The following is a 22,899-nucleotide window of genomic DNA, read 5'->3' as shown; positions in this document are numbered from 1 at the left end:
GAGTTTTGCGCACACGGGGAAAGATGTTTTATGCGCATAATACGAACTGCATCAAGACAACAAAAACTATGGCAGCTGCTAGTATGTGTTCATAATACACAGGATGCAGAAGCAATTTTGAAAAAGCATCGTGTACTATCACCAACACGTGAAGTTCGTATGCCTGTAGTAGCCGTAGTTGCACCTTTCCTCTTACCTATTAGTAAATGGTACAAATAACGTTACGACCACAGCGATACAAATGTGTTCGTCTAGCCTAATATTTACGATGCCTTGCGCAGGACGGGAGCATAACGTCTCAGGTTTCGTGGGCCAGTGGGCCGTTCTGCCGTGCGAAGTGGATGAAGCGAGCTGTGGTCGCGTCTACTTCATCACGTGGACAAAGAACGTGTCCGAAGACTGGGAGCGAGTGTACCTGTTCTCGGAGACTGTGAACCGCGTGATGGGTCCGCTGAGTGAACCGCAGCGTGCAACCTTCCACCCGGGCAACGCGTCGGCCCACCTCCGTATACAGCCTCTGTCCGTCGAGGACGAAGGCACCTACAAGTGTGATGTCACCTACGTCCAGGGAAAGTGCCCATCTTTATCGTTTACACGTCTACAAACACTAGGTAAGTGCGTTTACTCGCTCTCTATAGAGTGTGCCTTCACGTACGCATGCAACTTTAACCTTAAGTAAACCACGGAGCGCTTCTTCTCCAATCCCGTCGTTTGTAATGCTTTCTTAAGTCACGAGTGTAAGCTATGAATATTTTGGTCAATTATAATGACAGCATTTGTCTGTGCGGTTTAGAGGTTGGCTGTAAACTGCACTCGTAAATTTACCGGTCATTGTTCTACCGGGACGTTCGCACTTTGAATAGAGATCTTTATATGTCAGAACCATGTCATGAAATACAGACGCACAATATCGTGTGTTCAGAACTTGTAACAGGAAGCAGTACGATGTGTCCTGATTTGTGTGAAGCAGAATCCTTCAGAAGGACTTGTAACACTGAAACCTTATTTGAAACTCATTAAGGGGTCTACTTATTGCAGTCACAAGCAGCGTGTACTTGATATCGTGCCTTTCCCGACCGCAGTTACTCCAAAAGAGCCTGTGATAAAAATGGACGGCAAACAGCTGACCAATGGTACAACGCTGGGCCCCTATTTGGAAGGAAGTACCGTTGTGCTCGACTGCGTCTCATCAGGCGGCCGTCCAGCGCCCCAGGTCCTGTGGCGGAACTCGTCAGTAAAACTTCCCGTCAAGACATCCATCATGCCCGACCTGCGTGGAATCCATGACGTGACCTCTACGGCGCGCTTTGTGCTCTCGCGGTATGACCTCGGTGCTAAGCTTGAGTGTGTCGTCGTAACCAAGGCCACAGCAGCACCCGTTGTAAAATGGGTGAAGCTCGACGTGCACGGTATGTGAACTATGTATAGCCAACGAAGTCTTCCCATATGTTGTGTGAACGTGGTATTTGTTTACATATTGTGGGTAGCCCAGGTGGAACTATAGCTCAGGTAGCGCCAAGTTCCAGTAGGAGTGACCTTGTATTGCCATGTTGGACCAATTTTACAGGGTGCATATATTTTGGTGTCGTACACCTTGCAGCGCTGACCCTGTCAAGCACGATATTTTCGTCTAAGTGAAATATGCTGACCGAATTACTCCATCGTATGTTTCGGCATTGAATATAAATGCCTATGGTGATTAAGATATTCTCTGTTTTGGCTACCTACACCGTTAGCGCTACCAAATGTGTTCGATACAAGATATTGGACTAGGTTTTACACGTGAGGTGTGCCAGCCTATTTGTGGTGCGACATGCTGTATTAACACATTTTTGATCACTTATACCGGACTCGTGTGTACGTGCGTGTACGGTGGTCTTTCCATTAAAGCCCAGATAGGTTCATCTGGGACGAGTAAATGGCAGAGTTGGAGATGATGTTGTGTCTCGCTTCAAAAAGTCAGTACCTCTTTTATGCGCATCACTTGTAGGAAAGACCGTCCGTTCAACTTGTCCTTGCAATGGGTGTTTGATACAGGTCCTTTTATCGTTCACGGAACGAGTGCGAACTATTTTTTCCTGACCTCTTCCTAACAATGGAACCCAATCCACTCCAGTTTTGCGTGTTGCTCATATTGAAATGTTCTCACACACCAACACGTAGGAGCATGCTCATTATGTGGCAAATGAGTGAGTATACGAAAAGCTGTGCACGGAGCGAGTGAGCACGAGTGCCGACATCTGCAGTCAAGAGATTTCAAAGCGGCCTGTCCACAAGCAGAGAATGTGCGCGAAAACGCGAACGCAGCGCGGGAATCTCTTGCCTCGGTCGTGAAAAGCCGCCTGAGCTTTTCGTCGACCGCGCAGTGCACGATTTTTAGTGGCACGCCGCGCACCCACCACCAATCAGGACGTGAACGGAAGTTGCGTCACGTTCTTGTTTTCTTCCGGCCTCTTGCGCCGAGAGCATTGACAGTGCCATTGACTCGAAGGTATGTCGCGGCGGCGCTCACGTTTTCTGGCAGGCGAATGCATGATGGAGGAAGTATAATGTCATCACTGCCTACATTATAAAGCACTGCTGACATGCAAGGATAGGGTATTAAAAATGACCTTTCGGGCCGAAGTTGTAATACAGTTCAGGAAGTACGGATAAGTAAAGTGCAAGATAATGTCCGTCATAGTGTCAGGATGGTGCACGGTAAACATTGTACACAAGAACCGAATGCGCTATCGCCACGACGAGTGAATCGAAAGCCTGCGTTTGTGTCGATTTCACAAAGGCTCAGATGTGAGAACGAGAATATTCGCTATACAGGTAATAACTCGACTTAGCTGCCGATCGCCATCTTGTCATCCGCCGTCTCAGAAGCTCTCGCTTTTGATGGGACGTCCCTGTGGAGAGACGCCTGCGGAGGCGGCACGCGTGCACCCGGTAAACCGCAGGCGGTTCAGCACATCTCTACCGCACGTGGCAACGGGCGTCGTGTACGGCCTAACCAGGGGAATGCGCTGACCTGACATGCGCTACAGCAAGCGTGTGTCCCTTTCTTGCGTTGGTATTTTTACACTATACGTCTCATCTTCTCAGAACAGTCCTTTCGACAGAGTTATTTATTTTATTTTTTTCACGGTAAACACAAAGGGGGGATATGTATATTATAAAGAAAAGGAGGGAACAAGTAAGGGAGGGAGAAAAAACAGCTGCGTTTATTGTGTGCGCCGTCTAGGAAATAATGAGTCTAGCGATACGAATCCTCCTGGGAGGCTACGAAGCTATCCTGGGATGCTTATTAGCCTGACTTTCACAGGAAGTGCGGAAATTTAGAAAGCTCGGTGCGGGTGCATTTAATGAGCTACTTCCATGAAGCAGACAGGAACCGCGCATATGAAGAAATTGTTTTACAAGTCTTCGAAATGGTTTCGATGCGGTTGGAATATTCTGGGAAGTGCGAGTGATATGAATATTTCTTGTACCGTGTGAGCAGGTCAATCTCGTTCAGCAACTTCACGATGTGCTGATCTTCACATTTCAGTTCGACCCCTGGCATTGCGCTTACGTGGCCCTAACTACCCAGTTGTTGCGGGAGAAATGGTTTCACTCACCTGCATCGTGGAAGGTGCTCGTCCGGCAGCGAACATCACGTGGTACAATCGTTCAGAGATGGCCCGGGCACAGCCGCCACCGTCGACAGAAGCTATGAGTGACGGCACGTACAGGACGTCCAGCACTCTGGTGTTCGTGGCCAGTCTCTACGATCACCAAGCAGATTTCTTCTGCAAGGGAACAAACCAGGTGCTGAAGAATAGGACCGAAGTACCTCTTCTGCAGGCGGTTCGCCTCGAAGTTCTCTGTAAGCTTTCATTTATTACTGCTCAGTTGGCAACATTTGAACGTTGTTTCTTTAGGGGATGTCGAGGTGATGCAGCATAAACCGCATCGGAGAGCAAGGAAAAAAAGCATCTGTTTTCTTCTTTATTTCAAGAGTTTTTGTCTCGAACTGCGAGCTCACGCAAAATGTAACGACAGCAACAACAACAAAAGAGAGAAAAAAAAAGAAAAAAGCAAAGGGGAAGCAGAGATGAACTTAAAAATGTTGAAGGGTGCAGCAAGTCAGGAAAAAAAAAAGAAGGCACATAAAACAAACAAAAAATGTTTTGGATGTGTTAGTTTTGTGCAGGAGCTTTCGTAGATAACTGTGCTGATACATTTCCGCACGCAACGCGCTCACAGCGTAAAAAAGTGCACGAATCGTGGGCCATGATATGGGTCGATAGCTATGCATTGGGGTTATTTTGGGTACTGAAGTTCGCAGAAGTCGTACTGAAGTCGCTCTGGTCACACAAAGATGCATTTCGTTCTCTTACAGCGCGTCGGCAGTTACAACCATTAGCAAAGCAGCACAACCGACGTACACACCGGCGGTATCGAAAACGCAACCTAAAGCACTAATAAATGCTGCACGCAATGTGTTGCATCGACAAGTTATATTAACTTCGCAGAGTTTCGTTCGGAAAGGACGAAGACTGCAAACAAACGGACAAGCCTTTACGCACTTGATGTTTTGGGGCAGAGTGCTTTTCCTTGTATATCAAGCCGCATCCAAAAGAAGGCATCCGAAGCCTCGGAGAATTCATTTGGAATGTGACCTGCATACTCGACATCCTTCCTTTTGTGCAACAGCGCGTTCCACAACTTTTCACTCTCTGCGTCGAGATACGCTGATCACCAAACAGGCGGGGAGTCATTTTCTCTGTTGAACCTCGCAGTATAAGTATATGAGAAGATGCGAAATTTGCGAGGAAGTGGAGGGCCTTCATTTTCATTCTTGGCGCATAGAGAAATCGTACTTTCCGCCGCCTACCGCGCGCGTTGTTATTTCTTGTAGCGTCGAGAATGGCGCTCTGTCTATATCAGCAATAAAGGATGTTCAAATGAAGGTCATTGGGGCCTTTTTGTATTCGGATGAGATATTGAGATGACTCCTCCTGAATGGATACTATAAACCAAATTTGTCATGTAGTAGAAATTGGCGCATAGAAGATACGAGGGGTGTTCAGGTCAAACAGGGACTTTTCATTTCTCGCAAAAGTAAAGTGAACTTACAGGTGAGAAATTAGTTTTATTTTTCGCCGTAATCTCCAGCTGCACTAATGCACTTGTCCCAGCGTTTCGCGAGGGCTTGGATGCCAGCGGCGTAGAAATCCTTACCGCGCGCAGCAGCCATGATCGGAACGCATTCTTGATCTCGTCGTCGCAGATGAAGTGGCGGCCCCCAAGGAACGCCTTCAGTGACCCGAAGAGATGGAAATCGCTGGGGGCGAGGCCTGGACTGTAAGGGGGATGTGGCAACAACTCCCAGCCAAGTTCCTGTAAAGTGTGTGTCGTGAGATGCGCAGTTTGCGGGCGTGCATTGTCCTGAAGGAGGGGGACTCCTTTGGTGATCAGGCCCGGCCGCTTTTGCTTCAGCACCTTATGCACATCCCTGAGAACCTGGCAGTAATATGCACTATTGATGGTGGTACCACTGGGCAGAAAATCAACATGAACAACGCCAGCCTTGCCCCAGAAAACCGTGGCCATGACCTTACCCGCAGACGGGGTGCTTCGGAACTTATTGGGAGGTTTATTTCAAGCGTTTATTATTGCTCTCTCTGGCGAGCCTGGATGCTTCCAATGTTTTGATGCGCGTTTAGACTCAGGAGTGAAATGGTGCACCTACGTTTCATCGCACGTGATGATCCGATCAAGGAACGGCTGTCCTTCAGAGTCGAAACGGTACCTTAGCTCTTGGGAGATTTCCTGTCTTCTCTGCCGGTCAAACACGGAGAGCTGCCTCGGGACCCAACGGGCACTAACTTTCCGAAACTGGAGGTGTTCATGAATGATAGTGTTCAACGTTCCCACAAAAAGGTCCACAGAAAGTTTCGAGCCAGTTCGAGACATCTTATCCGTCGGTCCTTGAAGATCAGGCGCTCCACAAGTTGGATGTTTTCAGGAACTCTGACAGTGGGCTCTGAGCCGCCCCGGCCGGGATCGTCCTGCACTGATGTACGGCCGTCTCGGAACCGTTTACACCACTCAATCGCTTTGGTGCGGCTAAGTGTATCGTGGCCATACTGAGCCCGAAGTCTTCTGTAAATTTCAGATCACTTTACGCCTTCATTCACGAGGAACTTCGTGACCATTCGCTGTTCGATTTTTTTGCGGGCGATCTATCGAACGGATTCTTGTTCTGAAAACGGCTACGACATCAGGTGACCGAAAGGAACAGATGTGCTCATCGGGACAACTTTGTAGCTTTTATAATTTAAAAGTTAATTAATGAAAGTTAATTAAGACATTGCCTTTGGACTTTGCTAATACCCTGCTAGGGACTGCCCTTCAGCATATGCTATATTGCAATTGATTTCATCTTGGAAAAAGTGTTATATATATTTTAAAAAAATGTGTTCACACTTAGCGTGGACACCCTGTATATTGTAAGTAGTCGATAATGGTATAACTTCGGTGCAGGTATGATATCAAACTTGGTGAAGAGACTGTCTACAGGGTCTAGAGACGATAATTGAGCTATACTCCTCAGGCTCTTTTTCTGTAACCTTAATATAGAGTGTAAATTACCATGTGTCGTTGTCCACGAAATTAGGGTGCAGTAATTTAAGTACGAATGAATTAAAGCATTATAGACCATTAACTTGATCCTAGTAGGTAATATGTAGCGATTTCGGCAGAGGACTCCTACAGATTTAGATATTTTACGTTTTATGCGCTCAACGTGATCGTCCCAGGTGATGTTGCTCTGAAAATAAACACCGAGTAACTTTTGACTATTAATAAATTCAATGTTATCACCACCAATTTTTAGCGACACAGTTAAGGAGACCTGCTTATTTTTTGGCCTAAATAGAATTGCCTTGGTTTTACCTGCGTTAATCTTAAGTGAATTGTTTGTCGTCCATTGGTAATGATTATGCAGATCCTCGTTTGCCATAGTTATAAGGGAGTCAGCATTTTGGCCAGAGAACAACAGAGTGGTGTCATCTGCATAAATAACCAGTTTAGCATATTTACAAGTATGAACTATGTCATTTAAATACACGTTAAATAACAGTGGCCCAAGGATACTACCCTGGGGGACGCCAGTTTTGATATCCGTAGGGTCGGAAATAAATTGCCCTATAGCTACATTTTGTTTCCTGCATTGGAGATATGATATAATGAGCTGTAATGGAGTTCCACGTATACCATAATTCTGAAGTTTACAAGAAAGTGTGTCATGGTTCAGCATGTCAAAAGCCTTACTTAGATCAAGAAAAATACCTAATGTTATATTCTTACACTTAAAATCCAACAGGATTTGCTCCTTAATAGTTAATAGCGCAGTTTCTGTAGATCGCATTTTACGAAAACCGTATTGGGAATTAGATATTATGTTGTGTTTATCAAAAAAATGATATTAGCCTATTCAATATGATGCTTTCCAGACCTTTTGATAATACGGGAAGGACTGATATCGGCCGATAATTAGATAAGGTATTTCTGTCACCTCCTTTCAAAACTGCGACCACCTTCGCATTCTTCAGCCGGGAAGGAAACGTGCCCGACGACAAGGCTAAGTTGTAAATATAAACCAAGTGGGGGGTGATAAAGTCTAGCACATACTTGATAGGTAGGATTTGAAGCCCATCAATGTCAGAGCTTTTAGAATTTTTCATATTGGCAAATACGGACATCACTTCAGGTTCAGATGTTGGAAAAAAAATAGACTGAATTTGTCGTTATGAATTGACACGATTCAGGGGGCTGTGAGTGCACAGCACTAGGCCCTATATTACTGAAATGTTGATTAAAGACGTCTGCCAATGTTTTACCAGTGAGTGTTTCACCATTAATTGTAAACTCATCAGTTGAGTGATCTCCCACGGAGCGATTCATAAGACGATTAAGATTACGCCATACCGTTCGGATATCACATGTAGAGTCGAACAGCGAATTATAACATCGTTCTTTAGTTTGGCGTATCAGCTTGTTCGTAAAATTCCTACATGCTTTCAACTGATCATAATCCTGCTGCCTTCGAGATTTAAGGAACGTGTGAAATAATTTGTTACGTTTAGAGATCGTACTGATTATTTCTGTCGTCATACATGGTTTACGAGCTCTTCGGCAGCGTTTTTTTGTTATTACTGGAAAACTTCTTTCATATGCTCCCTTTAATAGGCTGAGAAAGCTATCATAAACTACATTTACATCAAGAGAAGAATATAAGAAATCCCAGCTGATTTCTTCGATGGATCTCCTGAAGTTGCTTAGACCATCTTGAGTAATTGGTGGAGAAGAATATACATTTTGCTTTGCATTTCTACTAACAGGTACACAAAGATCCACAAACATAAATATCGGTAGGTGATCTGCTATGTCACAGGCCATAACACCAGCTGAGATGTTCATTTGACCATTATTCGTGACAAACAGATCAATAAGCGTTGACGACGAAACGTTAATGCGAGTTGGATGGGATATAACGTTAACGCATAAATTAGATTCCAGGAATCTACTAAGGTTTTGTTGTGGAGTATTACTGCTAATTAAATTTACATTAAAATCTCCCCCGAGATACAGGTGATAACAATTTTCATTGATAAAAGATAAGTATTTCTCCAAATAGTCCAAAAATTTCGGAATATTCCGATGCGGTGGTCGATATAATGTCGAAAAGAAATGTTTTCCGGAATGAACTGTGATAAGTTCTATGTCATTGGTAGACATAGTAAACTCGCTAATATATAGACACTTTAGGTTTTTCTGCGTCAAAATTGCTACTCCACCTCCACGTCTACACTTCCGATTCAAATAAAATGCATCAAAAGTATCTAAGTGAAATTCATCTCCTTCTTGTTCACACCATGTTTCAGATAACATAATGCAGTCAAATGAGAAACCAACATCGTTGAACAAAATATTGAGTCTATCATGCTTGTTTCTTAAGGACTCTGTATTCACATGAAAACATTTTACACTATTCCCAGCAGGCAACCGTTCCCGAAGATTATCAGTGGGTACAATCGATTCAGAATGCATTTAAGAACAGACAATGAAAAAGAACGGTGACGTCTTGTCGCTCATGCAATTCGCAACAAATCATCATCACACGCAATTTCTATAGCAGGACTGGACTCGTCTTTCCGCACAAACACTCTCCCTCGACTTATCCAGCTGTACCTCCATCCTTGTTGTTTCCGTCTAGATACCGCCTTACCAATGAGTAGCCTCAACGCAGGGCAAAGGTGCTCGTTTATATAAACAGGACTATTAACCGGCATGTTTAAATCCGTGCAAGTAATGCGTTGCCTTTTTGCTTTGGCTAATACTGCGTCACGCTTTGCCCTTCGCTGAAACTGTACAACAATGTTCGCAGGCTGAACGTCTGAAGATTTTTGTCCAAGTCTGTGGCAAGCAGCAATATCATCAACCTCTATCTGTTCACCAATCAGTTCACCAATACGTCTAATTATATTTGGGAGGTTTTCATCTGATGTAAACGCAAGGCCCTTTATCTCAATATTTGCATTACGTGAGTGCTGCTGAAGCTGTACGACCTGGCGATCCTGCTCTCTTAACCGCTTGCAAAGTGTGTCCACTTCCCTACGCAACTCTTTGTCATTGCACTCGACTGTACTTTAATTTCTTCAACTGTCTGATCCATAAACTCAATGCTGGATTTTAATCCTCGTAATTCTTTTCGCACCTCACGCTCAATTGTGTCCTTCATTTCCTTACATTCTTTCTTAACTTCCTTTCGTAATTCTTCACATACCTTATTGATATCTTTGGTGGGCAAAGATACGTGTGACCCTGACTTTTCCATTGGGGAAGACATTGAACAGAAGTACACGTTTTAAGGAAGAGGCAGTGGCAGTGACAATGTAAGTAGTTTGTACTAATATCAGAACATAATACACACCTGTAATGATTACAGTCGATTACATGCAATGAAGGCAAAGTGTTTCCTTGTTAACTGCCACTGCCAGAGTAGTCCAGGGCGATGGTGATCAAGGCTTTAGTAGAAAGGTCGAGTGACGAAGACAGTCATGTGGTTATACGACGATCCAATGTTGGGGCATGTTTGTGTAAGGAAACGTGTCTTGGTACACTAACAGTAGTTGATAAGGCAGGACGGGACCGGAAGCTGTAACGATAGAAAATCGTCGATTACATGCAATGAAGGCAAAGTGTTTCCTTGTCAACTGCCACTGACAGAGTAGTCAGTGGCATATATGCTTCATTTACGTTGCAAATGACTCTGAAACAGCTTCTTCTTCTCGAGTGTTCAAAATAAGTTCAAAACGTGATATTAATAGAGGGACTTAGCGCATTAGTAATGATTAAGTACGGAGAACCATAATATCAAAAGTACTCAAGATGGTACCCCGGAAGTAGCCACCTTAGTTTTTATGTTATGTGGGCTAGAGTCACTAAAAGGGGGTACAGAGTATCGCATTCCTTTTCCTCGCGGGAGCCGCCGCTCGGTGTCCGCGGTTGGGCCGATCATGTCACGTGGTTTCTACTTCCAAGAACGCACCGTCCATGTTGAGTCCCCTCCGTCCAAAACCGGTTTCGTCGGTTGCGAGCTGTTCTCCAGCGGACAAGGGGGAGATTGGCGTCCCGTTGCTAGGCGACGCAGCAGCGCCGGACCCAAGATGGCTGTCACGCTCGCCGGCGTGGCTCAGTGTTGCTACTCTGCTCCCTATTTAGTGACTCTGATGTGGGCTACTACGAGATTCGACCAGGCGGGCACACGACCGAGTTATGAGAACGCAGAGAATAGGCGTTTGCAGAAACGAACCCTTGAATTGATGACGAACTCATAGCTGGCAACAAAGTACAGCTTGCGACATACGTGTGTAGAATCGATAGCTTGTGGTTTATCCGGCGTGGAACCTCCATGCGTTGCAAAATAAATTGTTTGTTTCGACTAATAAACACGTACTGGGTAGCATGCCGTACGTGTTTATTTGGCGGAAGAAACATGGTTGCAACACCTGTAGATTTCAGACAGGATAAACCGCAAGCTGTCGATTCCAGACAAGTATGCCGCAAACTGTACATCTTTCCAAAGATAATCTTACATGCGTCGCAGACATGCATGCATATACTCTCAGTATGAACCGGTTCGTACCAGCGAACATGCACGCAAACACTTCTCAAAGGCAGCGGAAAGAAAGCCAGCGAGGTCCAGATAATCAAATGGACGTTATGGACCTGTCACACCTCCCTCCATCGCTGAGAGATTCGCAGTTGAATGATTCTTTCTTTCGCTGAGTATTCCACGACGATCACAGCTAGCTCTGCCAACGAAGAAAGAGGCAGGGAAAAAGTCATTTCAATCCGTGACAAGATTCAACTTGCGCCGAAATTTTCTAAAGCCGGTTTCGTTGTCTACGCCCTTCGACAAAAGTATGTTACTAAATTCACCGGATTGACAGCAGATTTATATGCTAATTGCAAAGCCGTTTCCCGTGTTCGTACATCACCGAAAGCTGCGACGTAAAAGTAGTCGATGTCTGTGCGCGCCTTTTTGAAGATGCATTTCTCATAGAAGGGATAAGGATTTGAGTGCCGCTGACGTCGCGCTGATGTGACGGTACGGTAAGAAACGCATTCTAGCTGGTCGAGCTTTTATGACACGCGGAGCATTCAATACTAGAAAACGAAAAAGGTTTTGAGTTTGAGTTCGATTATATATTTAAAAAAAAGAAGGAATGAAAAAGTTGGGATATGGCAACTATTGAAATGAACGTTTTTTTAAGATGACGGTCGCAGTGACACTTCGCGGCTATGCGCGAATACAGAGAGAGCTGACAATTAATTTATGTTGCGCATTGGTGCGAGAAACTTCAATGGAGCATAAGTGTTCTTCATTTTCTTTTGTGTAGTGATTTCTCTGCGTAGCGGACAGATTCTCGACACGCTTCCGAAGCAAGTTTTTTGTTCTTCGATAGTGTGCCGAAGAAATTCGCGAATCCGTGAATATCGGTGGTAGTCTCTGGGTAACACGACGACAGTATCACCAATACCGTCGCCGGCAGTCACATTATAAACGGCCTCACTTGCCTTCACAGTGTCGCCTCGAATAGGAGGGGCAAAAATTCCGAGTTAATTCCTCCCTGGAATAGCCACACATGAGGCCAACATCTCCATGATTTACGTTCTAAGCAACACTGAAACTGAGTTGATGTGAGTGTAATGCCTATAAGGGAAGTTAATAGGAACAACTGGACGTAGCACAGGAAGACGAACGCCTCCGAAATTCCGTGCATGATATAGGAATAGCAATACGCATTAGGTAACCGCATCAAACTGTTAAGGAAGTGAAACGGAATGTGTATCGTGCATGACGGAATTTGGATGCAGGGGGCTCGTCGCAGAATTTAAACATGTTATAATATTAACAATGAAACTTCGAAACTAGGGACAACGAAAACACACACACACACACACACGCACGCACGCACGCACAGACAGACAGACAGAGAGAGAGAGACAAACAGATAGACAGGCGGAGACAAGGACTTGTCAGAGACTTTGTCTCTTTTCACATCTTTCTTTTTGTGTTCGTTTCCTGACTTTGAGTGCTGTAAAAGCCTTTATCAAGGAGATTTCTCAACGCCTGAGGCTGTGTCTATGCGTGTCGGTCTTCGTTGTCCCTAGTGTTATGACTTCTACTCGCTAGCTTGCTTGCTTGCTTTCTTGCAATTATTTCATTGTGGTAATGGTTGTCAATTGTAACAAATATAAATAGAACAATGAAACGTGCAAAGTAAAAAAAAAACTGCATTGTAGAGGGGCAGGAAACTTCTTTGGGGTCTTTGTGCGACTTGGAGAGGCGAGTGAGAATCGAGCTGGAGACGCCAGCATTGAAAATAGGTTGGCACCAAATGCAACGACTCAGTCTGCGGTGGCTAGTTTGTGCAGTTACACGAGATTATAGATTACACGAGAGTTACTTCCTGGCTTCTTCCTGTTTTTGTTTTATATTAATGCACCAAGGATAAGTCTATTCCAGAAGTCCCCGCAGCAGTCATCAGTGATGTGCGTTCCATGATCGTCTGCATGTACTGTTGGGCACATGGTTAGCTAATACCGTCTTTCAGTAATTCGCCGTCCCATGTTACCTCCGTTGCGCTTGAAAGTGCTGTGCTAATATTGTATTTGAAGATGGACCGTGTGCTGCACGTGTTTATTATTCGAAAGAAATAGTCTTGCAACACCTGGACATTTTAGATTAGGAAAACCACGGAGGGCTGATTTTAGACAAACCCGCTTCCGATAATTGCATTGTTTCCAAATTATAGGTCATTCTTTTAATTTTGTACGTGCGGACTAAACACGCCTGTATACGGTATTTGGGAGTAGAGTGGATGCCTGATCAACTTTGCACATTTACGCTTTCGATAATTGCATTGTTTTCAAATTATAGCTTTCGACAATTGCAATATTTCCAAATTATAGGTGATTCTTTTTATTTTGTGCGTGCGGACTAAACAAGCGTGTATGCGGTATTGTGGGCTACAGTGCCTGCCTAATGAACTTTGCACGTTTGTGCTTTCGACAATGGCATTATTTTCAAATCATACGTGATTCTTTTGATTTTGTACGTGCGGACTAAACACGCGTGCATGCGGTATTTTGGCAACAGTAACCGTGTCCCCTACCGTACGACCAGCTTCTGTCCTCGAGCCACAGTGTGTGTTTCCAGTGGGTCCCAAGCGATGTAGGCACCCATGGAAATACCCGCGCTGGTGGTGGTGCTGATAGGGCTTGCCGTTGTCGGCCTCACGTATGTGGGCAACGTCACGACTCACGCCCACCCGCGCTGGTGACCCACAAAGATGTGTTCACAATTCTGAGCCTGTCAGAGGCGTGTAACTCACCGTCCCCACCTGCCTACTACTCTTTTGTACGGCTTGGGAGTGGCTCCTCCTGGCGCACACCGAAAGAACAACATCTTCTTGCGGTTTATTGACGCAATGGTGGACTACGCTATCCGAGATGATGTATCTATAGGGAGTTTTCTGACGCGTCACATCGTGACGTGACAGTGACGTGACATGCTCCCACTGACGGTCACTTTTCGTGCTAGTGGCATTGAAAGAGGACAAACTGCGCTATTTTTCAATGCGACAACCATATGTTTCATAAAAGAAAATATGACAACGGTAATGAGGAAGTGCCTTCGCGATAAAATAAGGGTACGGACGCGACCAGGTTTCAAAACACCATTCAAGGCTTCGTTTTCGAGCAAATGCTAGATAATCTCGGCAGCTGCGTCGAAAAAGTGACCGCCACCATGGCGGTCAGACGAGTTCGTTTGACGTCATGTGAAAACACCCTAAAGGAGGGGCTGAACAAGCGCAGAAAGTTGCGCTAGTTGGTGGGATAGCATACTGCAATATTTTGGGACGCGAAAAACAAGGACTGAAGGTACACACACACACAAGCGTGACGCTTGTGTGTGTGTTTACCTCCAGTCTTTGTTTTTCGCGTTCCAAAATATTGCTGTATGCTATAGGAGGGAAGAATATGTCATCTATCGGTTGCGTCTCAGCCTCCACTTTATTAGTTTTGTTTAAAATGCGCCAGCTTGACACTCCAATCTGCTCTACATGCAATGAAGAAGCTGACATACAGTTCACCTCCTTCTCAACTTGCAGCGGTACAAGACCTCTTGGGGCACACCCAGGCTTCGCCTTGGTCGCTTGGGTTATACTGAGCTAACTCTACGAACCTTAGTGCAGCTCACATAAGATATCGGTGCAACAACTAAACGATAAACTTTCTAACTGACGCAAGATTCACTAGGGAACTGTGAGTACTTATGTGAACAGTAAGTGAACGGTGACAGGGCACACGTCGAGTTGCTTTGTACCCTCATTCATTCACGGTCATACTTTCGTTCTTTTCTTTTTCTTTTTTTTGGAAATAGCAATACGGTCATACCCTGGCTAAACTTTCCTTTCATATTAAATAAACATAGCCTCCCCTCGCCACCTCTCTTCGAAAGATTCGGAAGTCAAGCAGAAGTCAGATACCCATATCGAACTTTGTATTCACTCTGCATTGACTGTTTAACACACAAAGAAGAACAGTGGAAAGATAGACGAACAAAGGAAAAGCAGGTAGGACTATAGAGAGTGTAGGCTCCGGTTTTGTACAGGACTTCACTAAACCACAACTTACAGTCGCAATGCTATTAACCTGCTATTAATGGTATTAAGTTATCACACACGTACATTACTTGCAATGGCGAATAAAATACATTGCTTGTACTGATTCAGACAGACACAAAGAAGGAACGAAGCGCAATGTACGCTGTAGCGAATGTATCATATAGCCATTGCCGATAACAAAAAAGGGCGCGTCAGCAGAAACAAAAAATCTCTTCCAGGACATAGCGAAAAGCAAGAGAAGAACGGATAACCTCCTGTCCAGATCAGCAACTTGGAAACAGCAATGCACGCTTTCAGGAACATTGCCTCGTCTTTCTTCCAGTTTATCTCTCGGAACACCGGCTCTGTTTATTGAGGTTTACAAGGAATCACCTTTTCGCTTTGGTATCATAGACACCTTCTCATCGAGTAGATGGAGAATGAAAGCTTTTTTTTTTTCCCAAAGAAAAATAACAGTAAGAGCATCTTCCGAGGGAGGGCATCGTCGGTGTTTCTGTCAAGTCAGCAACAAACGTTGCGAAGTGTTGCGGGGATAACAAAGGACCGTGACTTCAAGTTTGCAATGGGATTCGGACGTTTGAGGATAAAATATCCTTCACGTGGGGGTTTGAGTCGCTATTAATTACAAGACTGGCGGAAGGAGGTGATTTAGTGCAGAGCCGCTTTCGTGCTCCGCCTTTTTATCTCTCTCGAAACATCGTTAATGCTCTGATGTATCTTTCCTGCGAGAGTTGTCGACCGTTCAGGGCTTTGGAGCACGGCTTTTTATTTCTGAGTTTATATCTTAATTGGCGTCCGGGGATGCTGATGACATATTCGAAGGTTCTTTTGCTCTCGTACGAGATAAGGCTCTGAGGATCGAGCCATGAATTGTACGTTTTGAGATGCATTATTGTTCGAGCCCAGGGCTCGAGATCAAAACTGACAATTGTTAGGGTTTATTATCGAAAAGATAGAAACTTACATTCACAACGAGATTCTGCGTGCAGACAAACCTTAGAAAGCAGTCCTTTGCATATTTATTGATTATTACTTTAATTTTCCTACATCCATATTTCGTGCTGAACAAGGCGGAGCTTGAACATTGGCAGCTACGAAATATGGACCACATTACTACACCGGTTTTTATAATGTCGTAAGGACGTCCTGCTGAAGGCAGCGCTGATCGCCGAAACGGTGACTCTCCCCCAGTGTTGTAAATACCGACGCTATTAGTAGCGCCACTGCCGTATTCGCTACTTTTTTCAGTAGGGAAGTAGCTATCACGCTACATTTTAAGTTGGTAATGCAAAAATTATTTTCACTACAAATAGGGGTAGCGACGGATTTTTTCTCCGTTACCGTTACCACTACCTCTATTTTCATAATAGTGAGTTTTAGTATAAAGTACGCTCTCGCCTTTGCGTACGCAAGGGATAGCGCGGTGGCCCTGCGCAAAGCTCTGCTTAATATAGATTGGCTATATGTAGTGTATACTTTATGCTGCATGCTAGTTATGTGAGGGAACATAAATATTGCACAGTCTTCAGACACATTCGGCAACGAGATGCCTACGACACGGTGTAGCGGTAGCGCAAAAGTAGCGGCATATATGCTACTTTTATTTTGTATCAGTATCAGTATCGCGTTACATTTTTAAATTATATAGTAGCAGCGCTAGTATTGCGCTTATAGACGAGGTGGTGTCCGTCTACATGAGTCCTGATCGGCGATGGTGGAATGTCCCAGCGGGCAAATGTTCGTGGCCTCACGCTATCCTCGTCGTTGTCCCCGCTCCGCCACATCACCTCCCCCCCCCCCCCCCTCAGACACGGAGCGGCGACAAAGCAGACGAGGACCACGACTTCACTGGAGGAGGACAGCGAGGGCGACCGTGGATGACGTGTACGGTTGAACAGATTGACGGCACGGCACACGTCGGCGAAGCATCACAGCTTGTTAGTCACAACGATCGGTTAGCCCGAGTAGAGCGGCGAAGAGAGTGAGACGCTGTCGAAGTCGTGGTCCTGGGGTGCCGCGACCGGGGAGCCGAAGCTCTGAGAATCCTAGGGAAGGGGAGGGGAGGCTGAAGCTGTGCGAGCCGTGGTGAGATGCCGAGACGCCGGCTGAAACGCGCTGTGGCGTCGACTGCCGCGACCGGCAGTTGAGCGCGAGGTTCAAGTATCGCGGCCCACAGTGAAGGATCGCCGGGGTGCGGTGAACATCGGGCAGGAGTTAAGGTGGATGTAGTTGTGAAGCGCGTGTGTGCCTGAGAGATGTACTTCACAATATGGCATCAGTAGCACAGCGGTGGTCTCTTGCCGAGTAGAGGAAGTCGTTGAAAATGTGACCAGGCCGAGACGTGTGAATGAGCAGGTTCGAAGGAGTCGAGCCGCAGTTGGATGGTGGGGTCGTTGCACGGGTGTTGGGAGTCATTGAGTCGAGAGGCTTCCAGGATGCGGTACTCGGCGTCATGCCGTCGAAGCTGTTGCAAAATTTGGGATGGGTGAAGGCCGAATTACACCGTACGCGGTGCTCTTTGTTCGGGTCACCAAATAGAGGAGGTAGAGTCCCTGTGTATGATTGCCGCGATGATGGAATGTCCCAGCGGGCCGATGCGGGTGGCCTCACGCTAGGACGGCGCCGGTAGAATTGAACAGCGGATGCTCCAAGCGCGTGTCCATCCTCGTCGGTGTCCACGGTCCGCAGCACGCTACATTTTTGTGGGGTAGCGGGTAGCGGTATCCTGCTTCCCGCTGGAGTGCATCGTTTTGGTAGCGAATACAACACTGCTCTCCCCTAATTAGTATGAATAAAATGCTACGTCGTCAGTTACAGTTGTATGTCTAATGTGGTGTATAGAGTGTGTAAAACTACCCCAGTTTTCCCCCTAAACTATTTGTTTGTTTTTTTCTATTATCGCCCTTGTGGTCCTCTGCACTATTTAATTTTTCTCGCACGTAGTTTTAGTTGTAGTAGGACAGCCTTAGTATCACGTACATTGACGTCCAGCAGTTATTCTCACACCACACAGATAGCTTACGCAAGACGCCATTCGAGGCGCCAGTGCAAAACACGCCGCTATCACCAGCAAAAATAATATATGTTGACCCTAAACCAATGTTATTAATTACTAATTTCTACGTTTATACACTCAAGTTTTTTTGTTTTTTTTTAAATCGAACAGTTGTTCTATTGAACGTCTACACTTGCTAAATTTCATAATACGCTGTTTCTTTCAGACCCGCCAGCGGTGCAAGTGCTGCCCATTGATGGGGTGAACGTGACTGAGACGCATCCCTGCAACCTCACATGTCGCTACAATTCAAATCCGCCCAACGTCACCGAAGTAGTGTGGTATCGTAACGGTGACATCCTCCCACGCAACGAACGCTATCACACTGCGCTGCTACACAAGCCAGACACGTTGCACATACGCAACACCACGCGCAGTGATTCTGGTGTTTACAGTTGCCATGCCAAGAACGCCTTCGGACGGGGAAACTCGTCAAACTCAATCTACGTGGACGTTTTTTGTGAGTATATTGATGTCAACTCAATTTTTGATAGACCAAAGAGCAATATGGATCCTGACGTTCACAGACGAACTGGAAAGGTTGAAATTTGTAATGCGTGGTCGTCGTGGGGTCCCATAGTGGCAATTCCGTGTGCAGTTGTTAACAACAATTGCCAATAACAATTGCCGAAGCAGTGAACAGGTTTACATCTCTTCGTGTGATACAATAAGAACATGATTACTAAAAAGTTGCGAACGCACCGCAGCCAATAAATTTATTTCGCCATTTTCTTATTATCTGCCCAATCAGCTTCTCCCAAGAACCACGACAAAACGTTCGTCGGTTTTCTAAGCTTAGTGGATATTCAGAACTGCGCTTGAGGATGCCTTAAATGGCAACACACAAGAACGCAAAGCAGACGGCGGTGGTGATGTGGATAAGACAATAATCGGGACGTAAACACGAAGCTGTCGACAAACAACATCGATATTTCCGCTATGAAAGATACACATGGCATATTATAATTTCCTAAAACGTGCAATAAGACATGAAATTAACAGAGAACCTATGTGAATACGGATATCTGTAACACAAACATGCTTTCAGACAGACGAATGTCGGCAGAGTTCCCCCTGAGGTCGGCCCAGGACGCATAACGACCCCCGTCCCCCGCTCCTTCCTGCTGTCCTCTCTCCATCCGTCCATGTCTGTCTGCGCTCGTAGGTACAGTTGCTTGAGTGGCGCTAACACGGAATTAAACAAAAAAAGAAACACTCGCGACAACTGTTTTCTCCAACACCGATGAAACAATGCTCGCAAAGCGAAGAGCGGCAGTGTTCCTATCGAAGCGTTTGCATTGTAAACGGTAGGGCGACCAGAATGAACTTTCTGCTAGACTTTCCACTACAGAAGCGTGTATCTAAGAAGTACAGCGTCGTAATCCTATACAGTCGTCTTGCCCGGGAAATAGAGGAATTCAGTTTTTTTCCTCCCGTACTGTACTCTGCGATTCGTATACTTCTAGACGAACTACTTCAGCAAATGCAAACATCTCCGGCGGTGAACTCGAAACGCTGGTACAAGTAGTCCTGGACCGTACGAGGTCGTTTTTACGGCTCAATCTGTGTAATGGAGGCCGAGGTTCATTCAAAATGTTTGCCTCTAGATTGTTTTCCATTTTTAGATTTTTTATTCTCCTTTATTCTCCATCCGTTTATTTTTATTTTTTTCCAGGGCCACTGCCTCATCGTCTATACTGCGCAAAATCCGCTTCGCAGCAGTCAACGTTATTAACATGTGAGAAGATAAGGGCGATATTCGCAGAGCTAGTTTTGCGTCAAGAAAACTTACTAGCTTGCTCAAAACAACTATATGTGCTGCTATTCCCGATAGTTTACAAGCTGTCTTCCACAAAGTCTCAGGAATCGCATAACATTAAAGTTAACATCTATATACGGCTGCCGTACTGTGGTTTTCAACTCAAATCTGTGCTGATCCCGCATGGATGTGCAGTAGTAGTTCTGATCAGCCCAGGACGCTGAGTAACCCCCCCCCCCCCCCCCCTGTTCCCCACTCACTCCTGTCGTCCTCTCTCCATCTGTCCACATCTCTTCGCTGCTCATAGCCACAGTTGCTTCGCGGCGCTAACACGGAATAAAATAATAGATTCCGCATGGCTGGATTTTGACCCTCCATGTTATAACTCACATATTGGTATTCAAATGTTGTACACAACCATTGACATTGGTGCTTGAACAGAAGAGAAACAGTTGAGTCGCCCTGCCACAGCTGGCTGTTTCAACAGTGCACACGCTGGCACGTCCACGACTGCCACATTGCAATGCAACGCGAGATACGAGGCAATGTTGCCAGTCCGGCGATTCGGAAGCAAACAAGGGAGCGGGAACGAGGCGCGTTATTCTAAGGGATCTCCGTTATCGACCATGTCGGCTGCGAAACGCGCTAGACCGAAACTTTGTTATGGAAAGGATCGATTCGTTGAGCGCAGTGTGAGCTAACCCAGCGTCATCGCAGAGCGTTTCACCGTGGGCCCTTATCGCGTTATGCCGTGAAGTGAGACTGTGAAACGGTCTCCCCAAAATGACGTTATACTCCACTCGGCTCGTGTTCCGCATCTCAAACTCCCATCTTCACCTTCTTCCCCGCCTGAACGGTACAGAGTTGACAACCAAAGAACCGCTGTGCTGCGATCGATGGAGAATGCGCAAATGACAGGAAACCCGATAAAAAAAGTATTACCTTGTTCACTGCCATTGATAGCTGTACTGCTTCCCTTGCATTTTTTACTCCTATTTTGTCTATTGCATCGAACAGTTGTGTACTTACTTGGCTTGTTCCGAGGCGTCTATTTTGCAGCAGAGTTTTGGTTCGGTTAAGTGGCTGTCGCGTTCGTCGTTTCATGTGCGTCTCCTGCCTCCATGCAGGACATCTGCATGAATTAGTAGAGAGCATTAGAACTAGGTACGTATGACATTTAACTTAAGTTTGACCAAATCAAGCAAACGATTTGTCGACAATACGCCAACCATTTAAGTGTGCTAAATGAAACTAAAAAAGAAACGGACGGCTAGCTGAATCAGCACAGCTGACTCAGTCACTAGCATTCATCTAGCTAACTACGGTAGCAAGAATTATGACCGGGCTCCAGGCCAGGCAGAGGCAAAAAGAAAGTTTTCTTAGCCTCGATCGTGCCTTCCAGATGTGTTGGGCTTAGCGACGGAGCCTGAAAGAATCTTTGCAATACCTCTTATGTTTTTAGCCAACACACACACCAACATGAGTGTGTGAAACCACACCTGAAACAAAAGCAAACAAACACTAACGAAATATATTTCCCATCTTCTGCTTCTGTGTTTGAAGGGTTAAGAAAAATCATGGTCGACCCATTGGTGGATCCGATGGAAATGCGTTAGCATTAAAACTTGAAAACGCTTTGGGAACTCCCCTTCGCAACGCTACACAACCCTTCAACGACCCTTCAAAAACGCTACAGAACTCTTAACACGGCCCTACACAACGCTAACGCAAGACAGCATCCGCAGCCAAACGAGCCTTTCGGGCTTCCTCCGATTCATTTTGACGGCGCCGTCTCACAGCCTCAGCCTTCTTACGCCACCGCTCCTCGGCAGAGCTTTCATAACCCATGGCGCGCCCACGCAGACATGCCTGAACGTCGACTACCACAGCTGCACGGCCGACGCGCGTCGCGCTCTCCACGTGCCCTTTCCTTCCCTCCCCACTCACCGCGCCGCGCCGTGGCTACAGACAGACCACGCCCCGATTCTTTCGTAGCGAGGCTCTAATGGTAACGCATTAAAAGGGGAAAGTGTTAGAGACAATATCGTTTTTACGTTGGGTACGATTATGCCAATGGTTAAGCAAGAATCCATTAACTCTCTTTTTAACGAAACAAGTCAACCAGACGGATATTATCTTGAGGAATGGAAAAGAATTGCGGGTCCCTGCATACAGGGATTATCTACTTCTACGTAAGAATGTTTACACGTGTACACATATATACACGTAAGTCACAGTCTCTGGATTGCAATGGATTAAATTGGATGGGAGAATAAAAATGGGGAGGAACGCAGATGTCTCCACTTGCATACCGCACAGCCAGCACATAAACTTCAGTGTCCTCTTTGTAAGCAGGAGAGAAGATCAACCAGTGTTTCAAGTGCATTAATTCCTAGGAGATGCTTCATGAAAGCACGACTTCCTCAGCTACCCATGTTGGGGGTACGTTGGATACTTAGTTATTATTCATGACGCAGAGAAGTATTATGTGTATATTAGGTGCGCAGACTGACTGCAATGATGCTGGAATGACTGGAATCGTAAGGACCAAGGAGAAGTACTAAATAACTCGCGTCTTTATGTTCTGTCAACAACGATAATGATCTGTTAACGTAGTAACACTTTCAATTTCCTGCTAAAGTACGTAGTACTAGCTGAGGGAATAAAACCGGTATCAAATGAAGTATTTTCGTCTCCCTTTCATGCACACGCACGTTGGAAAAAGGCACGGGAGTGACTAGTAAATGGAAACTTGTAATCAACTCAGAAAGACGAACGGAGCACTGCCATTATACTGGGATTGCAACCGTACCAGACACCTAGCTGAATATTGTTCAATAATTTGCGTATAT

At 45.6% G+C, this 22,899-nt stretch overlaps 1 protein-coding gene and 1 long non-coding RNA gene across 5 annotated transcripts in view; one reads left to right on the top strand and one right to left on the bottom strand.

The window, feature by feature from the left end:
• LOC135385983 (hemicentin-1-like) overlaps positions 1-22,899 on the top strand; it is a 219,600-nt gene that overhangs the window by 120,755 nt on the left and 75,946 nt on the right. For all 4 annotated transcript variants that reach the window (XM_064615655.1, XM_064615653.1, XM_064615654.1 and 1 more), the window contains exons 2-5: positions 282-611; positions 1,083-1,409; positions 3,536-3,853; positions 18,455-18,748. In XM_064615655.1, the coding sequence (XP_064471725.1) occupies positions 282-611; positions 1,083-1,409; positions 3,536-3,853; positions 18,455-18,748 (1,269 nt within the window). The remainder of the gene's footprint in view (positions 1-281; positions 612-1,082; positions 1,410-3,535; positions 3,854-18,454; positions 18,749-22,899) is intronic.
• LOC135385984 (uncharacterized) lies at positions 3,707-21,136 on the bottom strand. Its single transcript, XR_010420548.1, has 3 exons — positions 21,077-21,136; positions 9,968-10,192; positions 3,707-3,776 (listed from the first exon to the last, which is right to left on the bottom strand). It is a non-coding gene; the product is annotated as an uncharacterized LOC135385984 (long non-coding RNA).

The sequence above is a fragment of the Ornithodoros turicata genome, chromosome 2, assembly GCF_037126465.1.
Source record: "Ornithodoros turicata isolate Travis chromosome 2, ASM3712646v1, whole genome shotgun sequence".
NCBI classification, from domain to species: Eukaryota; Metazoa; Arthropoda; class Arachnida; order Ixodida; family Argasidae; genus Ornithodoros; species Ornithodoros turicata.
Note: the sequence above shows the minus strand (reverse complement) of the source record. Positions and strands in the feature narration are given on the sequence as shown.